Source organism: Erinaceus europaeus, chromosome 9, assembly GCF_950295315.1.
Source record: "Erinaceus europaeus chromosome 9, mEriEur2.1, whole genome shotgun sequence".
Classification (NCBI taxonomy): Eukaryota; Metazoa; Chordata; class Mammalia; order Eulipotyphla; family Erinaceidae; genus Erinaceus; species Erinaceus europaeus.
Genome location: NC_080170.1, coordinates 7467934 through 7486220, shown reverse-complemented (window position 1 = coordinate 7486220; position 18287 = coordinate 7467934). Strand labels below are relative to the sequence as shown.

The 18287-nt window shown below is 51.1% G+C and overlaps 1 protein-coding gene across 3 annotated transcripts in view; it reads left to right on the top strand.

Annotated features, from left to right (window-relative positions):
* The window catches only part of STK10 (serine/threonine kinase 10), a 538544-nt gene that overhangs the window by 71098 nt on the left and 449159 nt on the right, over positions 1–18287 (top strand). For 2 of the 3 annotated variants that reach the window (XM_060197152.1, XM_060197154.1), the window contains one exon: positions 1394–3037. In XM_060197152.1, the coding sequence (XP_060053135.1) occupies positions 1394–1534 (141 nt within the window). In that variant the 3' untranslated portion in view covers positions 1535–3037. Of the gene's footprint in view, positions 1–1393; positions 3038–18287 lie in introns of those variants that run through there. The other variant, XM_060197153.1, reaches the window with a different exon arrangement.

The following is an 18287-nucleotide window of genomic DNA, read 5'->3' as shown; positions in this document are numbered from 1 at the left end:
GGTCCGTCAGGTCCAAGACAAGACCCAGCTGCCCTCACGCGGGGGTCCTGGGGCTGCCTGGCCCTCTCGCCAAAGGTAGAGAACTCAAGTCACGTTTAGGACTGCTGGCAGGGATGAGAGGGTTCTGCTAATGGAAATAGCACAAGAGGCACATCCTGGGCAGGATAGAGGGCTGCTTCAAAGCAGGCTTTTCGGGGGCCGGGCGGTAGCGCAGCTGGTTAAGCGCAAGGACTGGCGGAAGGATCCCGGTTCCAGCCCCCGGCTCCCCACCTGCAGGGGAGTCGCTTCACAGGCGATAAAGCAGGTCTGCAGGTGTCTGTCTTTCTCTCCCCTTCTCTGTCTTCCCCTCCTCTCTCCATTTCTCTCTGTCCTATCCAACAGCAACAATGGCTGTAACAACAATAACAACTACAACAAGGGCAACAAAAGAGGAAAAATAGCTTCCAGGAGCAGTGGATTTGTAGTGCGGGCACGGAGCCCCAGTGATAACCCTGGAGGTCAAAAAACGTTTGATGACTAGTCAGATTTCCTTATTTTCCTCATGGAAGAGTCTGTTTCTTTTCTTTTTCTTTCTTTCTTTCTTTCTTTCTTTTCTTTTTTTTTTTTTTTTGCCTCCAGGGTTATCACTGGGGCTCCGTTCCTGCACTACAAATCCACTGCTCCTGGAGGCCATTTTTTCCCATTTTTGTTACCCTTGTCATTGATGTTGTTGGATAGGACAGAGAGAAATCGGGAGAGGAGGGGAAGACGGAGAGAGAGACTATTGCAGACCTGCTTCACCGCTTGTGAAGCGACCCTCCTGTAGGTGGGGAGCCGGGGGCTTGAACCGGGATCCTTATACCAATCCTTGTGCTTCGTGCCATGTGCGCTTAACCCGGCCCCCCAAACGGCTGTTAATAGTGCAGCCGCCTTCCGTGAGCCATCTGAGGGTGCTGAGGGAGGGACCCCTGGAAAAGCACTTTTCCCAGCCTCAGCCCCAAGTCAGGTCCTGGTCCTCCTTCGTCCTGCCGCCAGCTGAGTGCTCTCGGGAGCGGCCTCGGTGCCTCCATCTGTAAGACAGACGGGACCATGGCATCTCCCTCAGGGACAGTTGTGCTCGGGAGGGAGTCCCAAGGCAGCCACTGGCCAGCAAGGAGTCCTGGGGAGGGAAGGGGACGGGACGGGGCCACGTCTCTTGTGACAAGCAGGCTGACTTGGGTCTCACTGCAGCTCTTTTTCCGGGTGCTTCCTAAGGGGACAGACCCTCAGGGGTGTTTGTGGACAAGGGAAGCGCCCTCAGAGCCTGTCAGCTAGCTGCCCTCCTGGGAGCTGCCTGCTGAGCCCCGAATCCTGTGAGGTGGGGGCCTGTGGGTCTGACCCTGCCCCTCTGCCCCGCCCCGCCCCACTCCCGCAGGCCCTGGAGGAGGATCTGAACCAGAAGAAACGAGAGCAGGAGCTCTTCTTCAAGATGAACGAGGACCCCGAGTGTGCGAACCCCACCACCCCCAACAAGGCGGCCAAGTTCTTCCCCTACAGCTCCGCAGACGCGTCCTAACAGTGAGCCGTGGCTGTGGCGGGCCGCCCCACCCCCCGGAACCCCCTTTCTCTGTGAACAAGTAACTCAGGACCCCTCCCTCCCCATCTGCTTCCATGCCCGGTGCCACCCCAGCTGTGCCTGGCACCCTTGCCCGCCCGCTGTCCCACTTGTGGGGGTGAAGCATTGAGCCGCCTGACCCTGACGTGGGCTCCGAGCCTCAGCCTGTACCCTCCCGGTGGCGTGGGCTGTTGGTGGGATCTGGCGCCAGGAGGAATGGGTGCCCTGGGCCTCGAGGTCCTTCCTGTGTGCCAAAGCCTCGGCCGTGTGTCTCAGGCACAAACTGCCACTGCCGACATCACCGTGGGCTCCCCGCCTCTCTGCCGTGCCAGCCTGGGTGTATGCCAGCCTGGGCTGTGCGGGTGCCACTCCCCTCGAGGCAAGGCCGTGTCTGCAAGGAGGAACCAAGGGAGCCAGCAGGGCCCTTTCCCCACACATGCAGAGTTGGTCCCCTGGCAGCACCTGCCCTGCCCTACCCTGAAGGCCTGTGCCACCCAGCATTCTTGGTGGAGCTGGTAGGATGAGGTTGCCGGTGCAGAAGTGGCCCTCCGCATGGCTGTGTTCAGGGGTCGACTCCTCACTCCGCCCCAGCTGCAGGGATGCCCGGAGGAGGGCCTCTCTCTGCCCCTGCACCGAGGCGGCCTCTACAGACTGCAGCTGGCACTCCCCGGGACGTCTGTCTGGGGACACGTGGCTTCTCCCGGCTTCTGGGTCTCTTTTGGGTCCTGAGCCCTCCCGCACACCAGCTGGCCTCCCGCAGCAAACAGTACAGCTGACTCCAGCTTTTCCACCTCCATCTCTCATTTGAAACGAGGCAGGAAGGAACAGCTTCTTCAGAAGAGAAGGTGAGCCTGAGGGCTCAGGGCAGGCTGATGACGGCGGGCACCACACCCCAGGCCCTGAAGGTTGAGACTCTCCGCTTTGCGTCTGCGTTCTGCGTCTGCGCTCTGCGTCTGCGTTCAGCCGGATGGGACAATCTCCGGGCCTCCCACAGACACGTGTGGGAGGGAAGCGGCGGTCCCCATGGTCCCCTGGTAGCAGGTGCTGGGACAGCGGACAGCCTGGACCAGCTGCAGAGGGACGTGGGCCAGGTGTGGACTGTGTCTCTGGAGCAGGTGGGGGTCTCGTACCCCACCCGTGTGGCCTCTCTGGAGCAGGTGGGGGTCTCGTACCCCGACCCTGTGTGACCTGTCTGGAGTAGATGGGGGTCTCGTACTCTGACCCTGTGTGGCATGCCCACCACAGGAGCGGTTGCTTCCCCGCCCAGCGCTCCGCGAGAGACCGGCTCTCATTTTCGGTCCATTTTTAGCAGAGTTAATAGGAACTAACTTATATTTTCCCTTATGAAGGATAGAAAGTATTTTTATGCAGTTTCTGAACCTGGTGTAAAACTTGTGCGTTGTTCTGTGTGGAGCCGTCTACAAGGATGTAAATGCGCTTCTAATAAATGACAAGGTGACTTTGGGGCTGTTCTCTTGGCTAGTGCGGATGCAGGGCCTCTGTACCTGCTGGTCTGCGGGTGCCCTCTGCCATTAGACCATTAGCACTCATGGCCACGAACACGTCCCTCCACACCCGAGAGTCACTGACTCAGTGTCCTTTCTAGGTGGGGAGGGCAGTGGGGAAGGGGGCCCACACCTACAGCATGGGGAAGCGACACCTTTGGGGTTCACAGCTTCTGGAAACACTGTCCCCAGAACGCCTCTCCCGCCCACCACAGAGCACAGGCCAGCCATGCCCACTGAGTCTGTCTGCCACACCTTGAAGCCGCACCAGAGGCTCGTAACCGGGGTGCACCCTGGCCGTGTAGAGTGTTTCGTACGTGCACCACAAGAGCCGGCCTATCGTCTCACTGAAGCTCAAGCATTTCCTTCTCACCTGGGATGACGGCAGGGACAAACGCTGTGTCTGTGGCCAGGCCAGCGACAGAAACCGGCTCAGACGTCTCAAGATGCCATCTTTGTCCGTCACTTTGGAACAATAGCAGCTGTGGATCTTATTTATAAGGGATACACGTGGCACGCACACATGTTCCACACACACATGCACAGCGCGGAAATGACTGCCTTCCCTGATGCCTATTTGCATCCCTTTCGGTCGACTCCATTTACCCATTTCCTCTCCCCTGTACACCTCAGAGTGAGAGCTGCAGGGGCCTTAAACATGCAGGATTCCACCTCTCTTGGTTGAGTCCACTCTCTTAAAATGTTTTTTTTTTAATTTCTTTATTGGGGAATTAATGTTTTATAGCCAACAGTAAATACAATAGTTTGTACGTGCATAACACTTCTCAGTTTTCCACATAACAGTGCAATCCCCCACTAGGTTTTTTTTCTTTTTAATGTTTTACTTATTCATGAAGAAGATAGAGAGAAAGAACCAGACATCACTCTGGCACATGTGCTGCCCAGGATTGAACTTGGGACACCATGTTTGAGAGTCCAATGCTTTATCCACTGTGCCACCTCCCGGACCACGGACCAACTTTCTCTTCTTTTCATTTCAGATAGAGAGGAAGGAAGCGAGAGAGAGAAAGGGAAGGGGTATCAAAAAACTATCCCACCGAGAGTCAGGAGGTAGCACAGTGGTTTTAAGTGCAGGTGGCGCAAAGCACAAGGACCGGCATAAGGATCCCGGTTCGAGCCCCCGGCTCCCCACCTACAGGGGAGTCGCTTCACAGGCGGTGAAGCAGGTCTGCAGGTGTCTATCTTTCTCTCCCCCCTCTGTCTTCCCCTCCTCTCTCCATTTCTCTCTGTCCTATCCAACAACAACGACAACAATAATAACTACAACAATAAAACAACAAAGGCAACAAAAGACAATAAATATTAAAAAAAAAAAAAAAACCTATCCCACCGCCTGCAAATTTTCCCCCATTTCCAGGCTCGAACCCAGAGCGTGGCAGATGGTAAGGAACATGCTCTACTGGTGAGGCAGCTCCTAGTCCCTCGAAATACTGTTCTGAGGGGCTCCTGATAGCAGTCGGATGTTCTGAGATTACCAGCCACAGCACTGTCTGTGGCCTGGCGCTGTCACTGTCCTGGAGGCTCCTGACCAGCAGGTGGCGCTCCGCCATCAGTGTCTGGGGCCAGGTGGCCGTGGGCATGGGAGACCGCAGGGCGGGCACTGTGGGCGACTCTGGTCAGGACTGGCCGCTCAGAAGTGGCAGCTGAGAGGCTGAAATGCCCCCAGGGTGGGGACCCAGGCAGGGTCACATGCAGCTGCGCAAGGGGGCAAGGAGCTGAGATGCCAGGTGACAGCAGCTGAGTGTGTGGAGGATGCTGGCAGGGCAGCCGGTGTGGTGAAGAGAGGGCACCAGAGTTCAGTTAAAGCATTTTTTGGGGGGTCGGGTGGTAATGCAGAGGGTTAAGCGCACATGGCGTGAAGAGCAAGGACCAGCATAAGGAGCTCGGTTCGAGCCCCGGCTCCCCACCTGCAGGATCCACTTCACAAGCGGTGAAGCAGGTCTGTAAGTGTCTGTCTTTCTTCCCCATCACTCTCGATTTCTCTCTGTCCTATCTGACAACAACAGCATCAGTAACAACAATAATGATAACCACAACAACGATAAACAATAAGGGCAACAAAAGGGGAAAAAAGCCTCTAGGAGCAGTGGGTTCATGGTGCAGGCACCAAGCACCAGCAACAATCCTGGAGGCAAAAATAAAATAAAATAACATTTCTTCAGGGGTTGGTTGGTATCACAGCGGGTTAAGCGCACATGGCGCGAAGCGCAAGGACCGGCATAAGGATCCCAGTTCAAGCCCCCGGCTCCCCACCTGCAGGGGAGTCGCTTCACAAGCGGTGAAGCAGATCTGCAAGTATCTGTCTTTCTCTCCCCCTCTCTGTCTTCCCCTCCTCTCTCCATTTCCCTCTGTCTTATCCAACAACGACAACATCAATGGCAACAATAACAGTGACAACAACAAGGGCAACAAAATGGGAAAAAATGGCCTCCAGGAGCAGTGGATTCATAGTGTAGGCACTGAGCCCCAGCAATAACCCTGGAGGCAAAAAAAAAAAAAAAAGATTCTTTTTTCCAGAGGGCTGAGCGGTAGCATAGTGGGGTAAGTGCACACAGCACAAAGCACAAGGACTGGCATAAGGATCCAAGTTTGAGCTCCTGGCTCCCCACCTGCAGGGGGGTCGCTTCACAAGCAGGTCCACGGGTATCCACCTTTCTCTCCCCCTCTCTGTCTTCTCCCTCTTCTCTCCATTTCTCTCTATCCAACAACATCAATAGCAACAAGGGCAACAAAAATGGGGGGAAATGGCCACCAGGAACAGTGGATTTGTAGTGCAGGCTCCGAGCCCCAGTGATAGCCCTGGAGGAGAAATAAAGGAGTACTATGGCCAGGTGGTGGCGCACCTGATTAAGCACACACATTACAGTGCACAAGGACCCAGGTTCAAGCCCCTGGTCCCCAACTGCAGGGGGACGGCATTGTGAGTGGTGAAGCAGGGCTGCAGGTGTGTCTGTCTCTCTTCCTTTCTATCTCCCCCACCCTCTCAATTTCTGTCTCTAACCAATAATAAATATTAACTCTTTTCTTTGATAGGGCAGAGAAATTGAGAGGGGAGGGAGAGGGAAAGAAGGAGGGTCTTCAGAGACCATGAAACATTCCTCCTGCAGGTGGGAAGCAGGGCTTGAACACTGGTCTTTGCACATGGTAATGTGTGCACTCAGCCAGGCAAGCTGCCACCCGGTCCCTCAGGATTCAGTTTTGAGCTGGCGGTTCAAGAAGGTACCGGAGGAAAGCCCTGGACTGCCTGCCTCCTGCCCAGCCAGAGTCTCCAGTTCATCACAGGAAGGCTGACAACACCTAAAAGCTGCCCCAACAACTCGCATGCAGGCGAGTGAGAAGGAAGTGGCCGGGTCGCACACTCAGAGTAAGGGCGGTCACTTAGCAGTGAGCAGCGGCTCAGGCCAGAACAACCCCCCGCCCCGACACCTGACTGGCTGCTACCCTGACTTCTTGCCTTTTTGGAAAAAAAAAGTTTCACAGTAACATACAGAACCACATCAATAAGCTATTTTTTTTTTAATGCTCCCCTTGCATCAAAAGGAACTATAAAAAGATGAACAAAACCAAAAGTCACTGGAAGAAAGAAAACAGTAACAGTAGAAATAAAAAGAAAGTACGAGAGATCGGAGAAGCTGAACTGGTTCTTGGACAGACTGAGCCAATAAACATGACCAAGGCAAAGAGGAAGAGAGAGAGAGAAAGAAAAAGGGAAAATCCTGATCAAAAGAATCAGAAATGAAAGCGGCAGAATCACAACAGATATTACAACATTCAGAAGTCCGTAAGTGATTGCTATGACTATATGCAGATCACCTGGAAAACCTAGAAGGGTGGACAAATGATTGGAATTGGACAAGCTTCCAAGACTGAACTAGGAAGAAATACAGAGCTGGAACATGCGATTCACAAGAGCAAAACTGAAACCACAAGCAAAACACTCCCCCAAATCAGATGCCTGGCAGCAGATGGCCCCTCAGCTGTGTCCTACACATCTCCCACGAGGGCAGACTGTGAGTGGTGCCGCTGGCATGAGCAGGGCTCTGGCACTGCGAGGAAAAAAAAATACAACAACCCAGGAGTGTTTGCAGCAAGATGTAAGGGAAATAGACTATCTTTCTCAAAGTTATTCAAAGAATTGACTGGGGTGGGGTCCACGCCAAGTCTATTTTCAGGAGGCATTTCTCTGATTCCCAAACCAGAAAGTGTTGTTTTCGATGGGTTAGGTTGTTTTCTCCGGGCTGGCTTCATGGGCGGGTAACAGACGACCAGGGACTCATAGTTGAGCTATAGGCAGTATCTCTTTATTCATGCAGGACGCAGCACAATCTAAGCCGAGCTAAGCTAAACTCAAGGTAAAGTACAGTACAACGCACAATGCTGTCTTTATATATACTTGCCAAGTAGGGTGGAAACAGGATGTGACATAGAGAGGGCGGAGAGAAAAGTGACTGGCGAAAATCAGAGTGTGACAAAGAGGGGGCAGATTAGGCGAGAATCCTATCACTGAACCACAAATGCCCTGGAGGGAGGGAGGAACTTGTTAACAGTGGTTATGTAAATAGAATAGTGTTAAGCAGGGGGGATTTAAACCAAATGAAACAGAAGGGGTCTCATGCATACCAACAATTTTCCCTTTCTTTTTAACTAATGGCCATTGCGGGGTGAACAGAAACGTATATCGTGCAGGCGTTTTCAAAAGAACTGGCATATGACATGGAAAACAAAATAGGCGAGCAGCAATAACCAGTGTGATGCCAAGTGGAGCTTTTCTTGCCTCAAAGGGCAAGGCCTAGCAGGCGAAAGGGCAATTTTTGCCTCTGGGAATGCTTCATGCCTCTGGGGGCATCTCTTGCCTCAAAGGGCGTTTCCTGCCTCTGTAGGCATCTCTTGCCTCTTGGGGCGCTTTATGCCTCTGTGGGCATCTCTTGACTCTTGGGGCGCTTCATGCCTCTGTGGGCATAACCTAATAAGGAGGGGGAGTTTTCTGTCTCTGGGACAGAGCCTGCAGGCGAGGGGACATGGTTTATAAAGTCTCAAGGCAATTGGCTGAAGTTAGTCTTTGAGAAACAAAGCAGCATGTACCAGTAAGTCCGATGGAGGTGTCAGTCCAAAGTAGCTGACCACAGAAGAAAATGCCAGAGGATGAAACGCTGCACATCTGTCTCAATGGGGAATGTTGGCCACCAGAATTCTGCTTTTCTGTAGAGAGTGATCTTTGGAGTCTGTGAATCTGTTCCTTTAGTTCATGCCAGGTCTCATCATTGGTTTCTGGAGGCGATGTCAGAGAACAGGATCTAAATGGATTTCTAGGAATTCCATTTGAGTAGATGCTTTTACATGTGAAGACTTTGACAGCTGAAATTTACTTACTTGTCAAACAAAACTTGTAGCAGATTAGAAGTTTACTATAATTGATAACTCTATTATAATTGGAAGTCTTTTTTAGTATGATTTTTAAGGTTGTTTAAACAGTTTAAACTCAATAAAATGTGGAAAGGTAAACAGAAGAACCACGGTTAAAAGCCTTAGGTATGAGAATAATTAACATAATCATTGCACTATCTGCCCCACCCATAACTCATACAGTTTTGAGGATTAAACATTTCAGATTTATGTCAAGACGTAAAAAAAGAAATCAAAGGAGGAAAAAACAATTTTTTGGATTGTTTCTGGATGTCTCTAGAAATCATGGCTGCGTCTAGCATTTTTTTTTTTAAGTCAATGTCAAACAAAAATTCAGTCATTCAAATCATTCTCTTATGAAACGCAACTTGAACCAGATTATCAAGATCTCACCATGTAGGATTAAGAATCTCCGGAGGGCGACCTAGTCCAAAAAGCTCCTCGAAATTCCATTTAGGGTGTTTCTGACTGTTCCTGCTGGATTGCTTCAGGCACCCATTTTTAAAAGCGTCTTTCCATCGAAGAAAGAATCCAATCAGGAGAGTAGAACTAACCACGTGTCTCCATACTTGGGAACTGCCAGGGTACTTGAGAATTTTCTTCAAATTAGAGTAGTCCTTCTCCATGGGAAACATGCGAGAAGAAGTCCAGAAAGTCCCAGGGGAAATCCCCATGCATGTCCCAAGGTCTACGATCACGGTCATAAAGAACGAAATTATGGCCTGGAGCGAAATGTAGTCTTTTTCCTCGGGAAACATGAGAGAGGGAATCCAGAAAGTCCAAGGAGAAATCTCCGTGCATCTCCCAAGCTCTATGATCCCGGTCATAAGAAACCAAAGTTCCCGGTGAGGGAACCGAAGTGTGGCCCAGAGTAAAATGTTCCAGAGACAGAGAAACTGTCTCATAATGAAACAGTAGAGGCTTTGGCAAACCTCTTCGTAAGTAGAAGAGAAGACCATAGTGCATAGGTAGGCAAAGTCTTCACTTATCTGGGAGTTGCGCAGGTCTGGCCCCACGTTGGGCGCCATATGTTGTTTTCGATGGGTTAGGTTGTTTTCTCCGGGCTGGCTTCATGGGCGGGTAACAGACGACCAGGGACTCATAGTTGAGCTATAGGCAGTATCTCTTTATTCATGCAGGACGCAGCACAATCTAAGCCGAGCTAAGCTAAACTCAAGGTAAAGTACAGTACAACGCACAATGCTGTCTTTATATATACTTGCCAAGTAGGGTGGAAACAGGATGTGACATAGAGAGGGTGGAGAGAAAAGTGACTGGCGAAAATCAGAGTGTGACAAAGAGGGGGCAGATTAGGCGAGAATCCTATCACTGAACCACAAATGCCCTGGAGGGAGGGAGGAACTTGTTAACAGTGGTTATGTAAATAGAATAGTGTTAAGCAGGGGAGATTTAAACCAAATGAAACAGAAGGGGTCTCATGCATACCAACAAGAAAGGATATCAAACAAAACAAAAGAAGAAGAAGAAGAAAGAAAGAAAGAAAAAAAGAAAAAGAAAAACGATCAGCCTATACTTCTGGAGAACAAAGACGCAAAACTACCCCACAGAATCTCTGTGTGCCACAGCAATGCTCTGGTTCTCATCCCCTTCCCTCTCAATTTCTGGCTGTCTCTATCCAATAAATGAATAAATAAATAAAGATAAAAAAACTAATACAAAAAGTACAAAAGAAGCCCTAGTTCCAACATTAAGTACATCCATACTGAAAGGAGACAAGAGAGATTTGGGGCGGGGGAGACAGCATCTTGGTTATGCAAACAAACTCATGCCTGAGTTTTCAAAATCTCAGGTTCAGTCCCCTGCACCACCGTCAGAGCTGAGCAGGGCGCTGAGGGGAGGGTATTTGGACAGCCATAACTCACAGCAGCAGCCTTCTCAGCAGCCAGGCCTTGGGAACGAATGGATGAACAAATGGATGAACAAAAGTGTAGCATGTTTGAATAAAGGAACTTTATTCCGCCAAAAAGGACATTCAGGGAGTGGGGCGGTAGTGCAGCGGGTTAAGCGCAGGTGGCACAAAGCGCAAGGACCAGTGTAAGGGTCCCGGTTCGAGCCCCAGGCTCCCCACCTGCAGGGGAGTCGCTTCACAGGTGGTGAAGCAGGTCTGCAGGTGTCTGTCTTTCTCTCCCCCTCTCTGTCTTCCCCTCCTCTCTCCATTTCTCTCTGTCCTATCCAAAAATGACATCATCAGTAACAACAATAACAACAACAATAAAAAGTGCAACAAAAGGGAAAAAATAAATAAAATCAAAAGGACATTCAGACATATGTCACTATGGGAGTGACCCTTGACGATTTAGACCAAGTGAAATAAGCCACTCACAGGAGGACAAACCCTGTGTGACCCCACAGACCTCACGAGATACAAAGCAGAAGGATGGGTGCCGGCAGTGGGGAGCTCCTTAGTTCACGGTTCAGAGCATCCACTGAGGAGATGGAGAGGTCTGGAGATGACGGCTACCAACAGTGTGGACGGTCCAAATGCTGCTCCACTCCACAGCTGAGCGGACAACACGGTCAGGTGTGTGTCAGGGACGCACAGAAACAGAAAAGTGAGGAGGAGGAGGAGGAGGAGGAGGAGGAGAGGGAGGGTGGTCTTGCCCACACCTGATGGGTCTGCAGCTTAAGGCTAGCAAACCCGTGGACTCTGTGCTGGTGTCCACAGGAGCTAAGGCACAAGGGCAGCAAGAAAGAGAGAAACGGACGCGGGGGGAGCCGGGTGGGGGACGTCCTGCCCTGTGTGAGCAAGAGCTTTCCCCTCCTCCCCGAGTGAAGCTGGGCAGGGGCTGCCGGCTCCCTCAGTGACCCCAGTTAGCCGGGGATCCATGGCCCTGGGTCCCTCAGGGGTGAAGGTCTGAGATTCCGCCCCACCCCCAAAAAAAAAAAGACAAAGCACACAGCACAGCAGAAAGTGTAGTGAAGGGGCTCCGGAGAAACAGGACAAGGAAGGACTGACTATTCCTTTCAGCTCTGGGGCCCAGAGGGCCTGCAGTGTTGTTTTCGACGGGTTATGTTGTTTTCACCAGGCTGGCTTCATGGGCAGGTAACAGATGACCAGGGACTCATGGTTGAGCTGTAGGCAGGATCTCTTTATTCATGCAGGACGCAGCACAATCTAAGACGAGCTAAGTTAAACTCAAAGTACAGTACTCTAAAACTCACAATGCTGTCTTTATATATACTTGCCAAGTAGGGTGGAAACAGGATGTGACATAGAGAGGGTGGAGAGAAAAGTGACTGGTGAAAATCAGAGTGTGACAAAGAGGGGGCAGATTAGGCGAGAATCCTATCACCGAACCACAAATGCCCTGGAGGGAGGGTGGAACTTGTTAACAGTGGTTATGTAAATAGAATGAAGTGGTTATGTAAATAGAATAGTGTTAAGCAGGGGGGATTTAAACCAAATGAAACAGAAGGGGTCTCATGCATACCAACACTGCAGTTCACCCAGCCTTCCTCTTATCAAGTCCCCCCGGGAACTGCAGCTCACCTCCTCTCTCTCCCAGGAGGAAGGCGCCCTGGAGCTCTCGGGTCTGCTGTGGAGGAGGCGGGCACACCTGGCTGAGCGCACACCATACAGTGGGCAAGGACCCAGGTTTGAGCCCAAGGTCCCCACCTGTAGGGGAAAATCTTCACGAGGGGTGAGGTAGTGCCGCAGGCGTCTCTCTTCCGTCCTATCTCCCCCTACTCGCTCAATTTCTGGTTGTCTGTAGCCAATAAATAAAGATTAAAAAATGTTAAGTGCGCACCAGGTGAAGTGCACATAGTAAAACATTTAAATGGGGGGGCCCGGGCTGTAGCGCAGCGGGTTAAGTGCAGGTGGCGCAAAGCGCAAGGACCGGCGTGAGGATCCCAGTTTGAGCCCCCGGCTCCCCACCTGCAGGGGAGTCGCTTCACAGGCAGTGAAGCAGGTCTGCAGGTGTCCGTCTTTCTCTCCCCCTCTGTCTTCCCTTCCTCTCTCCATTTCTCTCTGTCCTATCTGTTGTATGCTTTACATTGGGTTCTAATTCTCCCCCGCCAAGAGAACTGGATCAGTCCAGTTAGTTTCCTGGGCCTGCTTGGCCCCGCCCCAAGGAACCCCGTGAGAGTTCTTGAGTTTGAGAGTTGGGGAGAGGGGTTCGAGAGTTCGAGTTAGAGAGAGTGCTTGCGCCGCCGCAAAGAGACAGCAGAGTTCTGTTTGGTGATTAGTTTGTCTTAGTTTATGAATCGTGGTTCCTGAATAAAGAAATACAGCTTCCCTGCCCAACCATTGTCTCCGCGTCTCTGTTACCCGCCCGTGAAGCTAGCCCGGCTAGAGCCTCCGAATTTTAACAACAAATGGCGCCCACGTGGACCTGAAGCTAGACCGGCCGGCTAGAGCCACAGAATTTTTAACAACAAATGGCGCCCACGTGGACCTGACCTGCGCATCTCTCAGATAAGTAAAGACAATTTGGCTACCTATGCACTATGGCCTTCTCTTCTGCTTGTGAAGAGATCTCCAAAGGCTTCTGCTCTTTCTTCACGAGACTGTTTTGCTGTTTCTGGAACATTTATCTCTGGACCACTCTGTGGTTTCCACTCGCTCGGGCAACCTCAGAACAGCCAGCGGGAAGAGCCAGCGGGCGGGAGGCGAGGCGCGGAGCTGTTGTTTCCACCTGGTTAAACAGCCAGCCAGCCGGCTGCGCCCAGACAACCCCGCGCACCGCGCCTGCAGCCCCGCAGCCCCGCAGCCCGCAGGAGGCTGACGCCAGCATGCAGGAGCCTGATGCCAGCACGCAGGAGCCCGATGCCACCACGCAGGAGCCTGATGCCAGCACGCAGGCAAGCCCACAGGAGCCGGCTCTCCACCGCGTGGTGCAGGGCACTGGACACGTGATCCCTCCACGCTGCTCGGCCACTGCGAGCAGGGCAGCAGACATGGCAGGGCCATGGGGCAGGGCCGCGGCGGCCCATCATGGCCGCCACCCCTGGGCACCTAGGCCCACGCCTTCTACAAAGCTGGCGCACCTGCCCTCTTGCTATGAATTCTGGAACGATCCCAGGCCTCCCGGACCCCCGGGCTCCCCGCCGAAACTGGGCACACGAGATTTCCAGCCGCCGGTCCGGTCTGAAGGCAGACAAGCTGGAGTACGCAGAGATTTGTGCAGAGATCACAACCTGCAATTCCTAGAAGTGAAGCTGCGCGGGAAGCCACCTCCGGATGGTGAACCCCCGCCCCAACAACTAAGACAGTACAGATTTAAATTCGTGTTTAAAATGACATGTCTTCGTAACAAAGGTTTCTCTCCTTGTGTATTAATGACCATGTTTATGTGTATGTTTAAAGTTTGGTAAACAGTAACTTTAAGGCTAAATTCTTACTAGACAAAGTTAAATGAAAAAGGTTTTCAACGTAATTCTCATAAAGATAAAGATAACTTACATTTAAAGTCTGAGGCAAAAATTAGTTAACAAGCAATATATTTTAACTAAGTTGGTCTAAACAAAAGGTAAAATAGACTTGTTGATATGTAAAACTCTCCATTACCTTCTCTATTAGAAATGGTAGATCGCACAATGGCTATGCTAATTATTCTCATGCCTGAGGTTTCCTTTCCTGACTCCACCTTGAATGGGTGTAACAAAAGGTTAAAAGACGTTGTTGATATGTAAAAGTCTCAAATTCCTTCTCTATTAGAAATATGCTAATAACAAGTTTTGTTTCATAGTAAGTAAATTGCAGCCAGCTGCCTTTGGGACTCTAGGCCGTTCCCCGCCCCCATGCAAATGCCCGTCAAGAAGGTACACCCCCCAGAGGCAAGAAATGTTTTTTTTAAGCTGATAAAGTTTTGCCCACAGAGGCAGATATGGCCCCCTCAGGCCTTTCCTTGGCAGCACACTGGTTCTTGTTACTCGCTTACATGTTTCTCCATGTTTGTGCCAGTTTCTTTTTTAAAAATGCCTGTATGATAGAGGTTTCTGTTCACCCCACACCCTTGATACTGTAGCCATTTAGTTAAAAAGAAAAGGGGGAATTGTTGTATGCTTTACATTGGGTTCTAGTTCTCCCCCGCCAAGAGAATTAGATCAGTCCAGTTAGTTTTGTGGGCCTGCTTGGCCCCGCCCCAAGGAACCCCGCGAGAGTTCTTGAGTTTGAGAGTTGGGGAGAGGGGTTCGAGAGTTCGAGTTAGAGAGAGTGCTTGCGCCACCGCAAAGAGACAGCAGAGTTCTGTTTGGTGATTAGTTTGTCTTAGTTTATGAATCGTGGTTCCTGAATAAAGAAATACAGCTTCCCTGCCTAGCCGTTGTCTCCGCGTCTCTGTTACCCGCCCATGAAGCTAGCCCGGCTAGAGCCTCCGAATTTTAACGACACCTATCCAGCAGTAACAACAATAACAACGATGAACAACGATGGCAACAAAATGGGAAAAAAAAATGGCCTCCAGGAGCAGTGGATTTGTAGTGCAGGCACGAACCCTAGACACAAAAACAAAAACAAACAAACAAACCGGTCAGCCTATCTCTGCAGGCACATAGCCTGTGGCTAGAATGAGGTACACTGATTTATTTTCACATGTCAGCACAGAGGAAACCTGTTTGTAGAAGTTGCTGCACGGTAAGCTTTTCTTTTGAATATTTATTTATTATTCCCTTTTGTTGCCCTTGTTGTATTATTGTAGTTATTGTTGTTGTTATTGATGTCGTCGTTGTTGGATAGGACAGAGAAATGGAGAGAGGAGGGGAAGACAGAGAGGGGGAGAGAAAGACAGACACCTGCAGACCTGCCTCACCGCCTGTGAAGCGACTCCCCTGCAGGTGGGGAGCCGGGGCTCGAACCGGGATCTTTAAGCCGGTCCTTGCGCTTTGCACCATGTGCGCTTAACCCGTTGCACTACCTGCTCGACTCCCACTCCCTTTTTTTTTTTTTTTAGGAGATTCTTCCCAAGGTATTATATCACGATGTTAGCACAAACTGATTCAGAGTTGTCACAAAAACCCAATTCAACCCTTGTTCACTTTTGTTGAGAGCAGGGCACAGGATGTCTGCCCCCCCTTAGTAAGAAGAGTTATTATTATTATTATTATTATCATTATTATTTTAGTATTATTTTTTTACCAGAGCACTACTCAGCTCTGGTTTATGGTATTGCCAAGGATTGAACCGGGCATTTCAAAGCCTTAGGCCTGAGAGTCTTTCTGCATAGCCATTATGCTACCCCCTACCCCCCAGCCATAAGAGGAGTATTTGTTTGTTTTTAAAATTTCTTTATTGATTAATGTTTTACATTCGACAGTAAATACAATAGTTTGTACATAACATTTCTCAGTTTCCCACATAACAATACACCCCCCCACTAGGTCTTGTAAGAGGAGTTTTTTTTAAAAAGACAACTTATTTATTAATGAGAAAGACAGGAGGAGAGAGAAAGAACCAGATATCACTCGGCACATGTGCAGCCAGGGATCGAACTCAGGACCTCATGCTTGAGAGTCCAAAGCTTTACCACTGCGCCACCTCCTGGACCACATAAGAGGAGTTTTATTCTAGCCACTGAGGAAATTTACTTTCTCAATTTCCAGGAAGAGGAGCTAGAAGTCTTTCCCCTGACTGGCCAAACTCAACTTCATTCCCTTCTTTCTAGACAAACAGGAAGCTGACCACTTTGCTCAGCCCCCCCCCCCCCCCCCATGGAGTTTCTCAGAACCCTGTGACTCCCTGCTGGCCGCTGAGGCCGGAGCAGGAAGATGAGCCTCTGTGATAAGGCTCTTAATAGAGGACCAGGCTGCCCTCTGCCCCCGCCTGCCTTCTGGGGACCAGGCGTCCACGACACTCCGACTGCAGGGCCCACTGACCCACCGTGCTTGCCAGGAGGGGGAGCTGTGCCCGTCATCAGCCTGGCTTGGCTGATTCACCCTGGTAGAAGAGAAACGGGTGGTCTGGGGTGTGTGTTGGGGAGAGGGCAGCCGGGCCTGCACCTACCTGCTCCACCTTTCTTCACAGCCTCCTTCAGTCTCTCCTTCCTGGCCTCCCCTGTGCATTCACCTAGGTGAAGAATTCCAGTCTCTGCAAGACAGAACCGACCACCGAGGTCAAAGGCAGTGCGAACGGCCCCAGGAGTCAGTCTGTCCTCACAGGCTCCGGTGTGGCTTATGTCTGCCCGCCCCACACACTGAGTCCTGCGGCCTGACAGAGCCTGCTGAATGTGATTCTTGTCAAAAGCCTCTTCACGCTCTGCTCTCTGGGGGAGTTCTGCTTCTGTGAAGAACTTCTGAGGGTACTCAGGGTGTAGCTGTTACCACGGCGGTTTGTATCCTGTTCTTCTTCTTCTTTTCATTAATTTATTTTCCCTTTTGTTACCCTTGTTTTATTGTTGTAGTTCTTGTTGTTATTGTTGTCATTGTTGAACAGGACAGAGAGAAATGGAGAGAGGAGGGGAAGACAGAGAGGGGGAGAGAAAGACAGACACCTGCAGACCTGCTTCACCGCCTGTGAAGCGAAGCCCCTGCAGGTGGGAAGCCAGGGGCTCGAACCGGGATCCTTACGCGGGTCCTTGTGTTTTCTGCCACCTGCGCTTAACCCGCTGCGCTACCACCCGACTAAGTGTTATTACTATTATCTCTATAATAGACTTGAACTCAGAAAACTCCCCACAGCCTTGGAGATGCCACTTCAGAAAGCCACCTTGGGCTCCAGCAGTTCTCTCACACCAGGGAGAGACGTGGAGCCCTGCACGGTACCGCATGTGAGGCCTTGACTGAAAGAGGGCTTGCTTTAGCCAGTATTTGGAATGAGCTCCTTCAGGTATAGGGCTCTATGAGGTATGTACTGCTGTGTTAACACGTCAGCATCATGGTTCTGCAAAAAGACTCCCATGCCTGAGGCTCTGAGGTCTCAGGTTCAATCCCCAGCACCACCATAAGCCAGAGCTGAGCAGTGCTCTGGTCTGCCGGGCCGGCGTGGGGGTGCCTCTACCTGGGCACGTGCTCTCTGGGTTGGAGAGAACTCGACTGGAGCCAACCTGGGCTGCTGCTTACTCAGCGATGCGGGAGACAGATGACTCAGGAACCAAACACGTGGTAGAATGGCAATGCAACATCTTTTTTTTTTTCTTCTTTGCCTTCAGGGTTATTACTGGGGCTCAGTGCCTGCACCATGAATCCACTGTTCCTGGAGGCCATTTCCCCCCTTTTGTTGCCCTTGTTGTGGTTATTATTGTTGTTGTTGATGTTCGTTGTTGGATAGGACAGAGAGAAATGGAGAGAGGAGGAGGGGAAGACAGAGAGGGGGGAGAGAAAGACAGACACCTGCAGACCTGCTTCACCGCCTGTGAAGAGACTCCCCTGCAGGTGGGGAGCCAGGGCCTCGAACTGGGATCCTTAAGCTGGTCCTTGCGCTTTGCACCACATGCATTTAACCCTCTGGATGACTTTTTTTAGGTAAGGGAGGGAGAAGCATCAGAGCTTTCCCCACTGCCTGTCGTGTCCCATACTGGTGTCCTGGGGGGCTTGGAACCCGGTCTAGCATGACAAAGCAGGCCCCCTTGCTGGTAGGGTTATCTCCCCGGCCCCAAGATACAATAGCACAAAACCTTGAGTTATCTCCATGACAGTTCTGACGGGAAGGGAGCGTTGCCAGCTCAAACACTGTCACAGCTACACAACGTAAATGGGTGAAGCACATGGGCCGAAGGCACCAGGACAAACGTCCCACAGAGAAGGTGGCCTTGGTGCCAATATCTTGTGGCCACGCACATCCAACACAGATGGTCTTAACTGAGAGAAGCTGGGCCTGGCCATGTGAC